The 19286-nt window shown below is 41.1% G+C and overlaps 1 protein-coding gene across 2 annotated transcripts in view; it reads left to right on the top strand.

The window, feature by feature from the left end:
* Nucleotides 1-19286, top strand: part of pnpla7b (patatin-like phospholipase domain containing 7b) — a 37402-nt gene that overhangs the window by 4146 nt on the left and 13970 nt on the right. For both annotated transcript variants that reach the window (XM_086110752.1, XM_086110751.1), the window contains exons 5-23: nt 1522-1601; nt 2419-2510; nt 4065-4205; nt 5848-6007; nt 6108-6188; nt 7532-7660; nt 7762-7842; nt 9338-9458; nt 9537-9614; nt 10660-10736; nt 11268-11417; nt 13584-13661; nt 13790-13995; nt 14106-14237; nt 16066-16189; nt 16275-16464; nt 16654-16803; nt 17889-17952; nt 18660-18828. In XM_086110752.1, the coding sequence (XP_085966878.1) occupies nt 1522-1601; nt 2419-2510; nt 4065-4205; nt 5848-6007; nt 6108-6188; nt 7532-7660; nt 7762-7842; nt 9338-9458; nt 9537-9614; nt 10660-10736; nt 11268-11417; nt 13584-13661; nt 13790-13995; nt 14106-14237; nt 16066-16189; nt 16275-16464; nt 16654-16803; nt 17889-17952; nt 18660-18828 (2303 nt within the window). The remainder of the gene's footprint in view (nt 1-1521; nt 1602-2418; nt 2511-4064; nt 4206-5847; nt 6008-6107; nt 6189-7531; nt 7661-7761; nt 7843-9337; nt 9459-9536; nt 9615-10659; nt 10737-11267; nt 11418-13583; nt 13662-13789; nt 13996-14105; nt 14238-16065; nt 16190-16274; nt 16465-16653; nt 16804-17888; nt 17953-18659; nt 18829-19286) is intronic.

Genomic DNA, 19286 nt, shown 5'->3' with positions numbered 1-19286 from the left:
TAGAGAGCTGTACACAGTTCAATATAAGTGCAATATAAATATAGATATAGATACTGTATATATAAGCATATATGCAACTGGTATAAGGTGGCTGTGCTATTTACAATTGTTACTGTTTTTTCACGTATTTTATTGTTTATTTAGCAGCCTGACAGCAGTCGGTAGGAATGATCTCTCCTTCTTGCAGCGCGGGTCTAACAGTCTCTGGCTGAAGGAGCTGCCCAGTGCTGTCAGGGCGGACTGGAGGGGGTGGAAGATATATCATGGAAATAATTTGACCTTATGAATTATTCACACATAACATGTTTTCTTTACCCAAAAGGAGACATTTCATGGAAAGTTGACTTTTTAATTGCAAGCACACAAATAGTTGACACTACGCAGTGCTTGCCAACCCCTCTAAGTAAAGGTTGTTCTGAATTTGGCGGAACAGTGGGACTAATTTACATAGCACTTGGCAGTTAAAATGGGCAAAAATCTGCCATTTTCAAGCGATGGTTGGAGTCTAGCCAGCAGACGACATGGAAGCACTACCATGTCAAAGACAGCATTTAAGCAGAGCTGAAGTGTAAAAACAACTTGCCATTAGCGAACAGCGTTAGCTTTGATAACCAGAACAGTTGAACATTGTCTTGTCTTGTGTTTCCTCCTCAAGTGAAAATACAATGATTTATGATAACCATCTTAAGGGCAGCTTGTTTTCTTTTTTGTTTTTTTTGGGGGGGGGGGGGGTTCTTCTTAATACTCCAGGCCAATTGCTTGCCTCTGCCCCGGTTGTCATCGTAACAAGCATTGGCCCTGCAGTTGAGACGTATGGGCTTAGGAGTATCTTATTACAACAAAAAAAGCAAGGCTCATGAGAGCACTTGCCGACGGCTGCCTAAGCTTCAATAGGTCCAGAACTCTTCTTTGTGTAACCCCCCCCCCCACAATGGATCCCGGTTTAACTACGAATATATAGTAAACTTTCTCCCCCTCTCCCTCCCTTGTTTCTTTCTGACTTTCGGGTTGAGTGAACGCTGGCGCGTTTTGGCTGCCGCTGCTCAACCCGTATTGTTTTGTGTTATTTGTTATTGTAAAGTGTCCTTGGGTGTCTTGAAAGGCGCTTATAAATAAAATCTATTATTATTATTATTATTATTTGCATTAAACAGGATTGCCCCCTCACAACAGGACGAGTTCAGTTAGAGACGAAAAATGAGGGTGCCAGGTGTGCTATAAATCTTGTTCAAGTCACATCAATGTTTTTGGGACACACAGGAACTGTTTCAAATTGTGAATAAAAAAAATACAGAATGTCTCCTTAAAGTTCTCAGAAGTGGCCGATGTGAGTTTTATATTCCTCTTTGCATGTGAGAATACGAATGGCACACAACAGCAAGTCATTTTGTTCTTGTTAAAGTTTTGGGATGTGGAATCTCATCATGTGACGCGTGAGTATAGCACAAATATCTGGACCAGCGGCCGTCAGAAAACAAAACAATTGTGAAAGTCTTAACAGGGATTGCTGGTGTGTTTCAGAGGAGGAGACAGGCGTACCACATTATCGCTTTCGAAAAAGAGACAAGGTTATGTTCTACGGCCGAAAGATTATGAGAAAGGTTCGTATATTTATTTATGGATGCCTATTTCCGGACATATTCTTCTTGCTATGGAGTCACAAAGTTTTCCAAACCAAACAGTCAAGGAATGTTCTATTTGTTTCTTTTCTTTTTTTTTATGTGCTAGAAGAATGAACAATAAACCATCATCACATTTTTAATACGTCGATTGAGAACACCTTCTGTTCATATAACATCTCTTCCTTATAGTTGATGGTTTAAAACCCCAAATGTTTCAGTGAAACTTTCAAAGCAACCCAAGAATGTTTTAATAATTTCAGTGATCTTGTATTCTTGTTTTTTATATCTGTACAAGCCGATCATTTCTCGAGAGTTATAAAAAAAAATGGTTTGACAATTTCTTGCCTCGACAATGTGTCTCTCCAGGCTCTTCACCTTTTCATCGCATACAATAATAAATAATACCATACTTTAATGCCATTGTTGTTGGCATGAAAGACATTTTAGCAACGAGATCTTCTCTTTGATATACTTTTAGGCCAGGAAGTGCATCACTCATATGCACAGAATGAGACGACACTTCGGATTGATGATGATACTCATGGCTTAATGTCAGAATCAGCTCTGAAGTAAAAGTGGAGTATAAATGTTCTTGCATTCATCTTAAGAACTTTTTTTGAAAAGACTCAATGATCAGTGACTGATCATATATCAATATATAAAATGTGCTGTATACATATGCTAATTATTTTTGCTATCAATCTTGGTTTTTTTTAAAGTCCAGACAGCTGTGTATTTATCAATTTAGTTATTTATTCATGTACAGTATTTTTTTAATTTATAATGGCTTTTAAAGGTCCAGACATTATCCTCTCCCACCACCTCCTCCAACTCCAGTTCCCGGCAGAGGGTGCGGAAAAGGACCAAAGTCCTGTCTATAGCTCGCAAGTGAGTCACATGTTGCTTTGTTTTTGTTTTGTTTTTTTCTTTTTGAAGAAGTCACTTTATTTACAACTCAAAGAGAATACGCTAAACAGTGATCCGATCCCCATAAATACGCATGCATGTATGGTGGATTGGATGATTGAATTTGAAGTGTTACAAGGAAGAAGAAAACTCATATTGGGAATTTTACAATTTATTCCAAAAAAGACCGTCAGTAGTATGTTGAAGACGCAACATAGCCTCAAAAACCTGGCACCGCCTCCTCATGCTGATCACCGGTCTAGTCACAAACCTCTGGGAGATGTCATTCTCCTCCTTCACAAAGGAGGTCGCAAGCCAGGTTTTGTTGTTGTGTTGCTCACTCCAGCACAACCAAGTTTCACCCAAAGGTTTTACTCTGTCAGTGCAGCATAGCATTTTCCCCATCTTCTCAGAGATCCTACCAACCAACTTCCAAAAGCAAAATCTGACTGAATATAACGTTCGTCCAAATGTTCAAGGTTCACTGTAGTTGTGACCCACGCACGGGCACAAAGCACATTGGGGCATATTCTCCCGGGTGCTCAAGGCTGAAAATGTGTGCTGCTGTGCGCTTATTTTGGCTGCTCAGTCAGCACTCAACGGCAGACTCGACTGATTCATGATGCTGTGCGGACGGGGCACGAGCGGGTACACCTGCCCCATATACGCTCAATGACTGCCCAATGGCTGTATATGTTACCCCACTACAATGACCGTCGAACATCAACATTATATCACATTAAATGTTGAAAAAAAGGATCAGTGCCAGTAGTTGAAGTTGCAGTTGACGCAATACAGTCATCGAAATAGTGGGCCATAAGTTTTACTTTGTAGATTTTTGGAGGTACCGTATTTTCCGCATGATAAGACGTTTCGGAGCATAAGGCACGCCTTCAATGAATGGTCTATTTCAAAATTGTTTACAAATATAGGGTGCACCGCATTATTAGGCACATATAATAGAAGCTACAATAGTGGCTGTGGTTGTGTTATGCATCCACTTGATGGAGCTACACTAAAGGGAATACAATGCAATACAAAACAACTTTATTTATATAGCGTTTTCACAACCGCTGCAGCTGTAACAAAGCGCTTTGCAGAACATTTAGAATACCACGTCCAAGAAATCAGAATATTGATCCATATATATACGGCGCATCGGATTATGAGGCACACTGTCGGCTTTTGAGAACATTAAATGTTTTTTGGTGTGCCTTATAGTTCGGAAAATATGGTATTTGATGTGCCTCATCTGCAGTGTGTTGCTTGGCCAAAGGTTACCATTACTAATTTCTGCTGATAAAGGTCCAAATTGTTGCATTCCAATCTTTAACCCATTCAGGGATCAATTGTCACAAATTGTTGTGTCAGGGAAATTTTTCAAAAGGATGTTGTTTCCAAACATGCAGCGTTAAAAAAAAACAAAACTGTTATTTATTTATTTTGTGTGTGTGTGTGTGTGTTCTGCGTATGCGTGTGTACAACCACACGCATACGCAAAACACACCTGTCTGTCCATGCGCATAAATGTTTTAGGATTCTCCGATTTCAAAGGGAGCCCCCCTCCTTGCAGCCCAAGGAGCCCCCTCCCAGTTTGCTGGAGGCAGACTTGACAGAATTTGATGTGCAGAACTCCCACTTACCATCTGAGGTGCTGTACATGCTTAAAAATGTCAGGTAAGTAGACCAATGTTGACTCTACTTGTATAGTGCATTTCTGAACGAGTTACAAAGTATTGTACAGTCCACAATAAAACAAGAACACTTTGACAGTAGTAGAACAATAAACGAATAAAAAATAATGAAATATACGTGGCAAACAAATGTGTTTAAACAGCAGTTAAATATTTGCTTTATTCACTTTCTTCTCATAAACAAATAAATACAGTGATCCCTCGCCATTTCGTGGATTTGGTGCATCGCGGATTTTTTCAAACATATTCATAAAAAAAAAAATCTTCATATACATGGAGTACAGTACTGTGTATATTGCTCCATGTGACTCGCTGTTGTTTTGCAGCTTCTCACGGACTGTTTGCGGACTTAAATTTTTATTCTATTTTTTTTTTTAACCTGTATATGTTAATTGGTCGCTACTTCACAGATTTTCGTTTATCGCCGGTGGTTTTTGTCCCCATTAACCGTGATAAACGAGGGATTACTGTACAGTAAAAACATAAATATCAAAACCTTTTTTACTTTTTGCCATGTTACAACCTCTTATCTTATTGGGATTTCATGGGGAAAGAACAACAAAAACAGTCACATAATTGTGAAGTAAAAAGAAAACATGATGTTCAATTGTCTTTCACAATGCATTCTATGCACGCATCATTTGTGCGTTAGGGGTAAGTTCTGGTCCCCTGGCAAATGCGTGTCAACATTGGAAACATATTCATTCTCAAAACCAATTTGACCCCTATGATCGCGTCAGACTGCAGTATTGGCTGGCACCTCTGTTCCTTTGTCTTTGAAAAGTAAAAACTTTTGATAAAATTCCATCCCAAAAAGTACCAGCACATAACTACTGAATAGAGTTGAGTAAACCCATACCATGATTAAGTTTTGCAATCTTGGTATTTTGTCTGCATGTTTTTTCAATGTCTTAATTTTTTTATGTTGCTGGTCCAATAATTTTGGGTCATCCTTATCCCTGTGCCTCATCAGGAATGTAGTATTAAACTTTGCTTTTTCTTCCTAGTGTTTGATATATAGATATATATTTTTTTTCTGCTACAGTACATATTACTGCGTCACGGGGATCGACTGGTTAGCATGCTCACCTCATAGTTCAGAAGTCTTGGTTTTGATTGCGGCTCCGACCTATGTGTGTGGTGTTTGCATGTTCTCCCCGTGCCTGCGTGAGTTTTCTTCGGGTACTTGTGTTTCCTCCCACATTCCAAAAATATGCATGGTAGGTCACTTGAACACTCTACAACTGGTTGCCAGCAAATCACAGGGCACACATAGACAAATAACTATTCGCGCTCACAGTCAGACCTGGGGACAATTTAGAGTGTCCAGTCAACCTACCATGCGTGTTTTTGGAAAGTGGGAGGAAACCGGAGAAAATCTACACAGGCACGGGGAGAACATGCAAAGTCCATACAGTGAGGCCGCAGCCCAGATTTGAACCAATGACCACTGAACTGTGAGGCGTACGTGTTAACCAGCCAACCACTGTGACAGCGCCTCTCTCTCTCGCTCTCTCTGTCTATACACATGTATCTACATACACATACTGTAGATGCATGTATGCTGTATATAATGACTACTGCATATAATAACGACAAGAAAAGTTAATGGCCATTTTCTGTAGGGTTCTCGGCCACTTTGAGAAGCCACTCTTCCTTGAGCTATGCCGTCACATGGTCCTGATCCAGCTGCACCAGGGAGAGGCTCTATTCCGCCCAGGTGATACAGATGACAGTATATATGTTGTACAAGACGGCCGCCTCGAGCTGTGCATCCGCGAGAATGTAAGACCACAGCAGAGTCGATTATTTTGTTTGCTTGGCCCATAACAGTTTTTGTGAATCAGTGTGATATGACAATATGATATGTGTGCTTTTGCTGCAGGACGGTACAGATGCTGTGGTGAAGGAGGTTTTACAAGGAGACAGTGTCCACAGTTTGCTCAGTATCTTAGATGTTATCACTGTAAGTCTCAGTCCAGCTGTGTCTTAATTCTAAGTACTTTGCTGTATTTTAACATATAGGCAATACAATCTTGTTAGTTTTGTTTAGTTTTATTTAGCAGACTTTATTTCATGGATGACACCTAACGCTGCTTCACAAAGCTTGATTCGAGGCAACTGGACTCTTCTTGATTGTTGAAGGGACCACCTCCAGGGGACACACCCAGCCAGTCATGAACCGTTTGGGTGCAACAACACACAAAATTCCCAGTTGGGTTTGATTCGATACTTAAGTGTCAAGGTTTGACAAATTTTTCAACACATAAAAAACATATCAGAATTTCTTGTGACACTTGGCACCTGGCGAATCATGTTGACAATGGAAGTATATTTGCACAAAGCTCAATATACCGGTACTTGTACTTTATGTACTTACTTTCTTTGCCCACAAAATGTAAAGGAGCACGGTTACAACATTGCGGTGGTCTTTTCAAACGAAGACTCTCAAACTATTTTCTTCTGTGATCCTCATCCCCGGGAAGGTGCTGAAAACCGTTTATCACGACAACATTCTCTCGTCCTTGTTCGAGGAGCTACTTCACAACATCGCTCTTGTTTGTTAGTACAACCGCGCACAACGCAACAAGTCACCAAGCCATGCAAGACATTTTTCAATGCGTTGGGGGCTTATGATTGTTAAAAAAAAAACGCTAGCTTCGACCCAAGGGTGAGCCGGTGATGATGTCACATAAAGCCTGATACAGCCAATGTTTGATTAGTGACTCATGCGTTGATGAATAAAGCCTCCCATACCTGCGAGAACTCATGGAGATTCACCATTGATACTTCATACGTACGTACGTTGCGGGATATATTGTACAATTTGGCACTGAGCAGGGCTCCCCTGCTTCACAGATTGTCTTCTCGGATCGATTTTGAATATTGAAAGATTTTATATGAATACACATATCGTTGCACCCCTAATAGATATGAATACTCCAAACTTAAAAATGTATATTTGGAGAAGCCTTTGTATTAAAGGTGAAACAAACAAACAGACCAGTGGCCTCGATTCAACCTCTGCGGATTACCATGACTCAATGACTAAGACCACTGATGCACTACATCCAGGAGGCCGTGTGGGTTTTTGAATGTGACCATATTTGTCGTTCAACATCAAAGAGCAAAGATGGATGTTTAGATATTTGACATTTATATCTAGAATGTCTTCAGTGGGATACTAGCATATTGCTGTTTCATAAAAACGAGCCCAAAAACATGACAGATTTACAAATTATTCTGGATAGTTTAACTCCCATTCAAAGCATGTCTTTCTCAACACAGTTGTTTCATTGTCAATTTAAGGGCTACCCAGCTCCGTACAAGACGGTATCTGCGAGGGCTGCTGTCCCCTCCGCTATCCTGCGACTTCCAGCGGTAGCATTTCAGTCAGTCTTTGACAAATATCCTGAAACACTGGTCCGTGTCATCCAGGTAAAGAGAGCAATGTCACATAAAGTATTTCCGTGATTTACAAGCAATACATTGGCAGACTTAGGCAACAGATGTTACACATGCTCCTCGGTCATGTGCAGATCATCATGGTGCGTCTTCAGAGAGTGACCTTCCTTGCCTTACACAACTATCTAGGCCTCACCACTGAGCTCTTCAACACGGTACGTTACCCAACTGCTCACCAGACTCTTGTCACAATGATGTTATTTTCATTTCCATGAAGTTTGTTTGCTTGATTGTAACCTCGTGTTTACTTTTTTAGATAAATAAGCGAGTGTTGGTTTTTTTAAGATGTTTTCATTACTTTTGGATGACAGTCCACGTGATGATGATTTTGATTGAATGAATGTTTTCTCTTCAATGTTTGGCTGTAAATTTTGCATTCAGGGCTCAATATTCGTGGACAGTGTTGCTGCGCTTGAGCAGGAAAACTGGTGAATCCTGATTTTTGTGCGGGTGCAAGCCCCGATGCATTCGTTTTGGAAATTTGGTTCAGCTCTGTTGTCGTCCTGTCATGATATTTAAAGGAATCGCGTCTGTTAAAAAGGCCAGGTTATTTTCCAATTGTAGCACCCTCATATCAATCAATTATACGCAACTTTTCGCTATTCACGGGCCGACCCGATTCCTATCTCCCGCACATAGTGGGGTTCCACTGTATAGTTTTCAGTTGTAACGCCACCTTTCACCATTTTTTTTTACATTTTCTTTTTTTTTTTTTTTTTTTTAGTTTTGCTGATTTAGAATGACATGTAGGACAAAAACAATTTTATTACATTTTTGTGTGTGTGAAAAAATGCTCAAGGTGAGTTCTTAGAATAAATGTTGGTTTGCTGTTCAGTAGTTTTGTGCCTTCCTTTACTGTTAATTTTTATGTCAGAGAGCCCTTTGCACTGCTAAAAAAAAAAAATCTAAGCTTTTGTTGTTGAACCGTGGATCATGCGATAATGAAGAGGATTGCTCGCTTGCACATATTTTGTCCATTTTTTGTCAAACATCTTGTTTGCAAGTGTGTGCCCCTCCTCCCCCGTAGCACAGATGGAAAAATTGTGGCCCCCTCCATCATTAAAATTGCCCATCCAATGTTCTCATGCAATCTGTACAGTCCAGTTGTTATCCATTCAAAACAATGTCCTTGTCGCAAGCGTGGTGGATGGAAGACCCCAAAAAGCAGGCAAGAGGGAGGAGCAGGGTGGGCTTGACAAAATTTATTAATCAAACACTAAGAAAACCAAATCCAAAACAAGCAAAGTCCTGAAAACAACAACAATTCAAAGTACCGGTAACCGCAAAACCCATGGCATAAGCAAAATATATATATATATGATGTGATGTGATAAACACAAACCAACAGAAGCAGTGTCAGAAACAGCAACAATGACCCGACACCGAGTGGTCGGGCTGGGAGTCCTTTTAACAGAAAACCTACTAATGACATGATGACCAACAGGAGGAGCCCTACACAGCCACCTGTTGGTCCCAAACAAATCAACCGTGACAGTCCTGGTTTAATTAAAAATTTCAGTGCTATCATAGTTCATTGTTCACTTCATGATAATCATGTTATGGTACAGTACACCCCCTCATCTCACATTTACTTTAAGTGACAAAGGCTCACTATACAGTCCTGTTTTGACTAAAATTGACATCTTTCAGGATAGCCAAGCCATCTCCTTGGTGTCAGTGGCGAATGTCTTAGGAGAGGTTCATCCACACAGAGGTCTCCGCAGGCAGGCTTCCCACTCTGATGAGTCAGGGGCTGAAAAAGCAGACCGCGGTCAGCGAACACAACATGCAATTTTGTTTATGGTGGGATATTTTATTTCCTAATGTGTTATTGTTGTTGTTGAAACAGAAAAGAACATCAGTTCCGAAAATTCAAGTTCAAAATATAAGAAATCCCGCTCACTCTCAACTCCAATTGCTGTTTCAGGTAACCGTGTGCCTCATTCATTCTTTTCTACAATCGTGACATGCAGTTCAGTTTTTATTTGGTTGAAACCAATTCTTGGAAAACAGACCTGCTGCATTCTAAAGTTTTCATTCGACTTCCAGTCCAATGACGTTTAAATATTGAAAAGGCGGGTTTGTTAATGCGTTGTCATTTTTCAAATTATTTTAGAACAGGAATACTGTACTGTAGTTTGCTTCAAGCTTCAGAACAAAAATACTTGTACGCGTCAAAAACGGAAAGGAAACATGACAATACAGATGTGCAGAACTGGGAAAACGTCTCTGGCACCCTAACCTATTTATTTTTAATAACCTGATTCAAAATTTCCTCCAAAAGTATTGGAACCCTGCACTTCTGCACCGTGAGGTCGACATGCTAACCAGTTGCCCACCGGGCTGCCCCTGGGTGCTTCAAAACGAATGTATCTGATCCAATTAATACCTGGAAATCTCTGTTCATGTCCCATACTCAGCTTTCTTCTTTCAAACTGAAATGTTTTCACTCTCCAGCAAAAATGAAGGAACTGTTCCAGTTATTTTTGGAGGGGAGTGGATAACGACTGTGTCAGTCAATCGAGCAGCTTTACCAAAGGTTGAAAAAAATAATGGACTAGTAAGCATGCTGCGTCCTCCTTTATAGATGACGATGAGTTGGGTGGTGCCATGATTATTTTACGGGGTGGACAATTCCATTCGTGCCATAGGAATTCAATTGATGGAAATAAATGACTATCTGCAGCTTTATCCGGACCCTCACAAAATGTAATCGGTTCCTCCTTGACCAACACCTCTTGTTGACAACTTTATCTGTGTCCACTTTACGCAATGAGAGGTCATTAAAACAATGCGGATCGAGGCTTTTCCAAATTACAGTGAATTATTCCAGGAAAAACAATGAGCAACCAACAGAAAAAAAGGGCATGTCTTTTTGTCTAATTCTTTACACCTTAACACTGCAGAAAATATTTGTGCTGGAGAAGTGTAGCCAATTGCTTTTCTGTTACATGTGTCTGTTTGCCATGCAGGTGATATGTCAGTGGATCTCAACAGAGTTTCTGAACGGGCTAGAGTTGAGGAGGCTGGGCCCTCTAGTCCAGTAAAGGTACTGTATGTCTTCCTTCTTCTTCGTGTTTGGCAGCTTGGCTTGGCTTAACGTTTTGTTCACCAAGGTCTTGATTTTAATCAGATCACAACTGGCGGGCGCTAATATACTTGTTAATTAGCCGGACAAGGTGCATGCTCTGTTGGCAACAAGTGTAAAATTTGTTGGGGACCGCCATATTTCAAAGATGCTGTTGAGCTTTTGATGCATGTTAGTTGTGATGGTTTTCACCACTTAACTTTTGGGTGACTGCTGCAAGCTCAAAATGAAGATAATCAGTAAAAAAGTTAGTAGATTTTCATGAAAATGTGCCTTCATGAGTGTCAGGGGTGGCTTCATGGAGCCTACACAACTGACTCTGGGCGAGAGGCAGGGTGTGCCCTCGAGTGGAGGCCAGTCAATTTACATCATTCAGAGGGATGCTTTTGTCGGGCTGAGTACTCGAGAAAAATAAGGAATAATACTGACACAGTAAATACTGAAATTGGACGTCATACTTTTTCATTCATTCAGAGTGTCTGTTTTTTGCAGTCTATTTTAAAGAAGACTGTGACAATGCAGCAGAGTCCTTCAGCAGTTTACCATTACAGTGACGCTGGAACAGGAAACTACCACCATAATAAAGTCAATGCCATTTTCCAAGCTGCCAAAAAGGACCTGCTGCAGGTCATCCAGCTCCAGGTAACCCACAAAGTAACCTTATCATGTTGTTTGTAATATGTCACAAAGTGATTGACTCTCAGGATTACAAGCGGTTTGAGACAAAAAATAGGTTAAAACATGTTTTAATGTGGCGGCCCGGTAGTCCAGTGGTTAGCACGTCGGCTTCACAGTGCAGAGGTACCGGGTTCGATTCCAGCTCCGGCCTCCCTGTGTGGAGTTTGCATGTTCTCCCCGGGCCTGCGTGGGTTTTCTCCGGGTGGTCCGGTTTCCTCCCACATTCCAAAAACATGCATGGCAGGCTGATTGGACGCTCTGAATTGTCCCTAGGTGTGAGTGTGGGCGTGAATGGTTGTTCGTCTCTGTGTGCCCTGCGATTGGCTGGCAACTGATTCAGGGTGTCCCCCGCCTACTGCCCGGAGATGGCTGGGATAGGCTCCAGCACCCCCCGCGACCCTAGTGAGGATCAAGCGGTTCGGAAAATGGATGGATGGATGTTTTAATGTAGCGGCCCGGTGGTTCGTGCGTCGAACTCACAGTGCAGAGGTTTTGGGTTCGATCCCGGCTCCGGCCTTCCTGTGTGAAGTTTGCATGTTCTCCCCGTGCCTGCGTGGCTTTTCCCCGGGTACTCCAGTTTCCTCCCACATTCCAAAACCATGCACGACAGGCTGATTGAACACTCCAAATTGTCCCTAGGTGTGAGTGTGAGCACGTATGGTTGTTCGTCTCTGTGTGCCCTGCGATTGGCTGGCAACCGGTTCAGGGTGTCCCCCCCGCCTACTGCCTGACGACAGCTGGGATAGGCTCCAGCACCCCACGTGACCCTTGTGAGGAAAAAGCGGTTCAGAAAATAGATGGATGGATGGATGTTATAATGCAGTTTCACTCAACAAGGCAAATGACAAAAAATAAAAAATAACAAATGGCCGTCATATCATATTATGGCGATGTAGGATGTGTCGACATCAGATCACACTTGAACAGACAAGTGTGTGCGTGTGAGCCAAACCACAAGTTCTATTTCCTCAACAAAAATATTATTTGTAAAAAATAATAATAATAATAAAAAATTTGAATTGACTCATTAGTTTCCACCCAACGAAAAGCCCTCTCTGCAAGGCATCTTCACGATGGTCGTTTTGCATCCCAAAAGAACGATATCAATCGTGGTGGTGGGGCCTCGCCCCCTCACATGAAGTGATGAAGTCTTCTCGGATGAGAGGTGAAACCTCTTCTAAGACAACCACAGCAGTCCAGTTGCAATAGATTCAGTGGTGTGAAAAAGAAATGACTTGTTAGAATAAGAATATCCACAAGCACACACATGGGTTGCAGCATCTCCAACTTTACTTTTCGTGGTCTTGCTGGAACTGCTGAGTATAAAATAAAATTAACAGTGAATAAATTCATGAAGACGATGAAAGACAATAGATTGAGATGGTCCAGAGCAATCAGTAGTGTTCTTTTCGACAATTTTGATGATTTTATGAACATAATTTACAAGAAATGACTCCAACACCTCCATTTTTTTCAGAAGTTGAGGAATTTTAAGTGATACTTGTAAGTTAAGCAGTAACAAATTATAGGTAAATAATTGTCATTCCAAAATATTTTGATGTTGGTCTACCATGTCACTCATGTATTCCAATTCCACCTTCAAAATAAAATCCTCAAACAATTTTCTCACCAGCAAAGAGAACACAAAACGGTCACACAAGACAAGGCAAGCTGGCAAAATGATTGCTTGACCACAAATTCCACTGGCCCATCTGTATGAGCGCTCCATTATGATTAAAGCCATTCTGATCACAGAGGAATCCTCTCTCACCCTTTTCATCAATCCTTCACTTATAAATACAAATCAATATGTCAAAACTCTGAAGGAGGACGTACGTCAATCTTGGAGAGAAATTCAACCATCACAGCCAAGTAACTGCCAGGCAAACTTGGTAAAGATTCATTGACACACTGAAAGAATGAGATAAATAAGTAAGAAGGATAAGAATAATCACTGGCATCTGCATCGTTAATACAGTAAAAAAGTGTTTGAATTGTCTCTTTTCAGTTGTGGTTCATTGTTTCCCTTTGAAAAAAAAACCTCATAATAATATATGTTAGATTTGATATGTTGAAACATCATTTACTATCACAGTATTTATTCTAATTATGTCTCTTAAATGTTCTCAGAACCCCGGTCTGCTGGAGGGTAGGGTGACTTTTCGCCAGGTCAAAGCCAATTCAGTCGTGGCCCACCAAGGAGACCAGGTTTTCACATCCAAACTGTAGTACCGAAAATAATTAATACCCTTAAAAATAACTGTATTGTCAAGTTTACAACATACCAAAATGCAGGGAGTGGTTTTCTTATCGCTTTCCTTTCTCCTTACTTACAGGATGTGAGCGTGGCATTTGTCATCTCAGGTTCACTCCATGTTTACCAGCGGATGATTGACCGTGAGGACGAGACTCTGCTTTTTGTGACCCACCCGGGAGAGATGGTGGGACACCTTGCTGTGCTCACCGGGGAACCTCTTATCTTCACCACACGTGCTCATAAAGACTGCACATTCCTCTCCATATCAAAGGCTCACTTTTATGAGTATGCACACCACTTCCTTGCTATGTTCATAAATGGCGTTATGCTCCCTGAAGCTTTATGTTGCAAACAGAATACAGTATATACAGTATGTATGTTTTTTTGCTTTACAGGATAATGCGCGAGGAGCCCAGAGTGGTGTTGAATGTAGCTCACACTGTAGTGAGGAGGGTGTCACCCTTTGTCAGGCAGATTGACTTCGCCTTGGACTGGATGGCTTTGGAGGCTGGCCGTGCTGTCTACAGGTACTCTTTGAAGACAGCGACGGGCGGATTACGCTTTCGGATCATTTATTTAGCCTTGGTGTATGATTTATTGTTGCTGTATGTTTCATGTTCACAAGTCTGTGTCTCTGACGATCTGGCTGGTGTCTGTAAAAATAGCTGAGAAGCACTGATTATCTGGAAATGGATAGAGGGGGCATGTTTTTTGTAACTCTTTCATGCACCCTGGAACCTGATAAACATGATAAACTGTCCACTGGATTAACCACTGTCCCTGAAAGGGTTAAATTACATCCACCACTATTTGGCTAAAGTTGAAGTAAGCCTTCTGCTATCACAATTAGCAAAATGTGTCATTTAAGATTACATTTTGAACATCTTAAAGTTACGGCGGCTGACAAGTACAAAACAAAATTCCAGACTGTCAAACACTTTTACACTGCATGAAACAAATTTTAGAAAACAAATTAACACAAGCCTCCCAAAATTTACATTTAAGAAAATAAACCCCAAAAAAGGCGAAACAAATTAGGCGAAACGAATTAACAAAAGCCAAAACACTGACATTTAAAGGTCAACTGTGAAGTAATTTTAGAAAATTCAAAACAAATTACAGTATTCTTATGTCACAGGTCAAGTAATTAAACATACCGGTAATATATTAAATAAAGCATGGAGAAAAAAAATCTTTTCTATTTTGGAAATTTGGCAAAGTAATCGTTTTCCTGAAGTGAGACACTGACGAAGGTCAAACCCACAAGTGTGATATCACTGCAAGACAACAATAGATGGAAAGTTTACAGAGCCAGTCAGAAATCGATTTGGAAAGCATCATTTCAAACTTATCTGAGGGGATTCAAATGTTTGAAGAGTTGGAGGAAGAGAAGGTTGTTGGCATGATGTATGTAAGTTGGACCGTAAATGTACAAACCAGATGCTCAGGATGCAGAAAATGTTGTTCCTGAAACGACCAGAGTGGAGGCGAGACCCATTGGGATTGGAAGAACTGCAAACTATATAGCAGAGGTCTCCAACTCCGGACCTGGAGGGCCACTGTCCTGCCTGTTTTCCGGCTCTCCCAGCTGCAACACACCTGATTTAGACGATCAGCTCATCAGCCAGCTCTGAAGCAGCAGATTATTTGAATCAGGTGTGTTGCTCCTGGGAGAGCTGCAAAACAGGCAGGACAGTAGCCCTCCAGGCCCGGAGTTGGGTTATTAACGGTTATTAAACGGTTATTAACCTAGCATTATTTTTTGCAATTTGATGTTGTGCCGTGCTATTAACTGCGCACGGTTGGGATGACTTATTTTAATTGTTTTCCGAAGTGTAAATTTGTTTCATGCAATGTAAAAGTGTTTCATAGTTTGGTAGTTTGTTTTGCACTTCCCAGGCACCATATAAAGTCCCTGCAAAGGGGTAGCAAACATCTTGTAAATCTGACACAGCACAATGAAGGCCGTTGTTAATAACCCTGTCAAATTAGATTTTCAGTGTTGGAAAGAAATGGTCAAGCATAGAGCAATCTCTCTCTCTTTCTCTCTCTCTCTCTCTCTCTCTCTCTCTCTCTCTCTCTCTCTCTCTCTCTCTCTCTCTCTCTCGCACTATCTCTCGCTCTCTCTCACCTTTGTGCTTTTGATGCCAGCAGCGGTCTCTCAAAGTGTTCCAAAACCCGATGCTGAAACAGATTTAAGAAAATATCAATTAACGGTGATGAATAATATACTGTGAGCAAACAATTGCATTAGTTCCTCTCATGATCATGTTGATGCTTAAGAATACAAATGCCATTATAATTATTAATGTGGATGGAGGAACTGTATTTGAAATCTTTTCTGATTGCATGTAGACAGGGAGACAAGTCCGACAGCACCTTCATTGTCCTCAGTGGCCGTTTGCGCTCTGTCATTGCAAAGGATAACGGGAAGAAGGAGCTTGCAGGAGAGTATGGCCGCGGGGACCTAATTGGCGTGGTGGGTGTTAAAAACATTTTTAGGTCCTTGGATTGAAGCATTGAAGTGGACAATGTCAAGTTGCGGTTAAATCTGAATTATCTAGGTCGAGGCCCTGACCCACATGAACCGAGCCACTACGGTCCATGCTGTGAGGGACTCTGAGCTGGCTAAGCTGCCTGAAGGAGCTCTCAACTCCATTAAGAGGAGGTATCCTCAGGTCGTCACGAGGCTGATTCATTTGCTGGGACAGAAGATCTTGGGCAATATGCAGCAGGTCAATGGACCCCTGGTTGGTATGTACTGTCAAGGTCGTATCACCTTTCAAACTTGCGGTGCATTGCTCGAAGATTCAATGGCATTGCCCGGAAAAGAAACTGATTGTATGGCTTAGGTTAAAATAATTCGTGGCGTAAAATGCTGAAGATTATTTTAATGTGATTTTTTTTCGCTTTCCTTAAGAGCAATCCTATTTTGACTTGTAGGTAGAAGTCTTCCCCTCCACACTCCAAACAGTAAGTGGGATGCTGGGAATCCTGCCTCCAACCTGTCCACTGTGGCCATTCTCCCTGTGTCTGATGAGATTCCTCTCATGGCCTTCACCTTGGAGCTGCAGCATGCACTTAGTGGTATCGGTACGTTCATCCATGTGTTATTTCTTTTCTTTTGAATCCATTGCTAAACATCACTTACTGTACACATAAGACAGTGTTGAACAAAACTCATTAATTATATACACGTTTTTGCTTTCCCCCCATTTTATGAGTATCATTAAAAAAAAAAATCCCTAATATACCGTATTTTCCGCACTATCGGGTGCACCTAACAGCATTAAATTTTCTCAAAACCCGAAAGTGCACTTTATAATCGGATGTGCATTATGTATGATCAATATTCAGATTTCTTGATTTCTAGTATTTTAAATGCTCTGTAAAGTGCTTTATTACAGCTGCAGCGGTTGTGAAAACTCTTATCTAAATCAAGCTGTGTTGTGTTGTATTGTATTGTATTCATTTTAGCATAGCTCCATCTAGTGGATCCATAACGTAACCGCAGCCACTATTGAAGCTTCTATTCGATGCCCTATAATGCTGTGCGCCCTATATATGAAAATAGGCCATTAATTGGAAGAGATCCTTATACTCCAAAGCTTATCGTGCAAAAAATAAGGTAGCCTAATTCACCCGAGTGGATTTTTAGATTTTGGTCTTTGAATACATTTTCCCAATGACATCACAAAGATAATTGGAAATGCAACACAGGATGGAACAAGAGTGGCCGTAATGACTTTTGGAGCCACTGCAATTGTGCTTTTTGCATTGTGATCTGAAATTACACAGTTTTTCCAAGTCAGGCCATCCCATTGTAGACATTATTGATACATATCAGTGTTTCAAACATCCCCATAGTCGATAAAACTTAGAAAGGTACAGCAATAGCTCAAGTCCAAGAAAAAAGACAAAAACCCTACAATTTCAGCATGTAAGAAAACGAGGGATAGGAAACAGTTTATCTCTATCATGAAACGAAAATATGTTTGATTAAAGTTCTGTACTTATTTTCAATTAACAAACAAAACAAAATACAGCATATTCATATGCTAATGAAATCTCGGCATCCCTGCTCACACTGCTGCAACTGCAACATCCATTAGCTGAGGAAGTGGATGAACCCATAGCTGCAGTTTTAAACTTGTATTATCTATCCTTGTTTTCCGTAGGCCCTACATTACTCCTGACAAGTGACATCATTAAACAGCACCTGGGCTCTGCTGCTTTGGACAGGTACAACAGAGAACTGTAACTTCAGTCTGTTTAGGTTTGTTGTCACCCAAAGTAAGCCATGCTGCGTTCTGTTTATTTCAATTGCACAAAGTGGCTGCAATCATAAATTACTGGCCAATAGAATTAACCTTGACGTACATTGTGCTCATCCATGATTGAGAGGGCTGAGGTTGTTTAGTTTTTTGTTCATTTCTAGTGTGCTGCGAGGTTATAGTCAATAAATAACTGGCCAGAGGTTTGATCTCCTCTCTGGCTAGCTATTCATCATAACCACCACAAGGACAATAGAAATGAATGACTAAAAGTTCAGAGTTTTAAAAAATATATAAAAAAATACATCCATGGCTTGCATGTATCATGATTATTGTGATCGCTCGACAGTTATTTTTATGGGCACCTCCCAGAGTAGATAGTGTATAAAAAAATTGCAGCATTATAAATTGGAGTGATGACACCCCTAAATTGGCTGAAGCCCAAATGCTGAAAAAAAAAAAAGAGACAGGAGATGGAGGGGAGAAAAAAAATCGATCATGTTTGCCTTGGTTCAAATAGCCCAGTGCAAGTAGCACCGAACTAACTGCAGAAATGCAAAACACATGGATTTGTGTCATAAATTTTAAATTAACCAATAATCACATCTGACAGAAGACAAGAAATTACCTCATAGTGCATGCCATAAACTTGAATTTTGTTCCTTCCCTTGGTAGTGTCCATGAGTACCGTTTGTCCAGCTGGCTTGGCCAGCAGGAAGACATCCACCGCATCGTCCTTTATCAATCTGACTCGGGCCTTACTCCTTGGTCGCAGCGCTGCATCCGCCAGGCTGATTGCATCATTATTGTGGGACTTGGCGAACAGGAGCCAACAGTGGGAGAGGTCTGAAGTACATTGTTTTTTTGTTTTTGTTTTTTAAATACTGTAACATCAGGGATGCCCAGACTTTTACCAAAGAGCGTCCAGATTTGCTGAGGTGAAAATCTGTGGGGGGCCGACCATTCAACTTCAAGTTGCTTTAATTTTTCACGCCCTCCGTTCCCCGTCAACTTGTGGTAGTTTGCATGTTTTGTCTGATAGAGGCTCTTGATATTGAATGACTTGACCTGGCATTGGATTTCTTGAACAGCTACAGTCTCTTGGCATATTAGGCAGACCATCCATTTCCATCCATATTCCGAACCGCTTGATCCTCACTAGGGTCGCGGGGGGTGCTGGAGCCTATCCCAGCCGTCTTCGGGCAGTAGGCGGGGGACACCCTGAATCGGTTGCCAGCCAATCGCAGGGCACACAGAGACGAACAACCATCCACGCCCACACTCACACCTAGGGACAATTTA

This window comes from Hippocampus guttulatus, chromosome 5, assembly GCF_054856545.1.
Source record: "Hippocampus guttulatus isolate MCC_2025c chromosome 5, RoL_Hgut_1.0, whole genome shotgun sequence".
Taxonomy (NCBI): domain Eukaryota; kingdom Metazoa; phylum Chordata; class Actinopteri; order Syngnathiformes; family Syngnathidae; genus Hippocampus; species Hippocampus guttulatus.
This window is presented reverse-complemented; position numbering and strand designations above follow the sequence as displayed.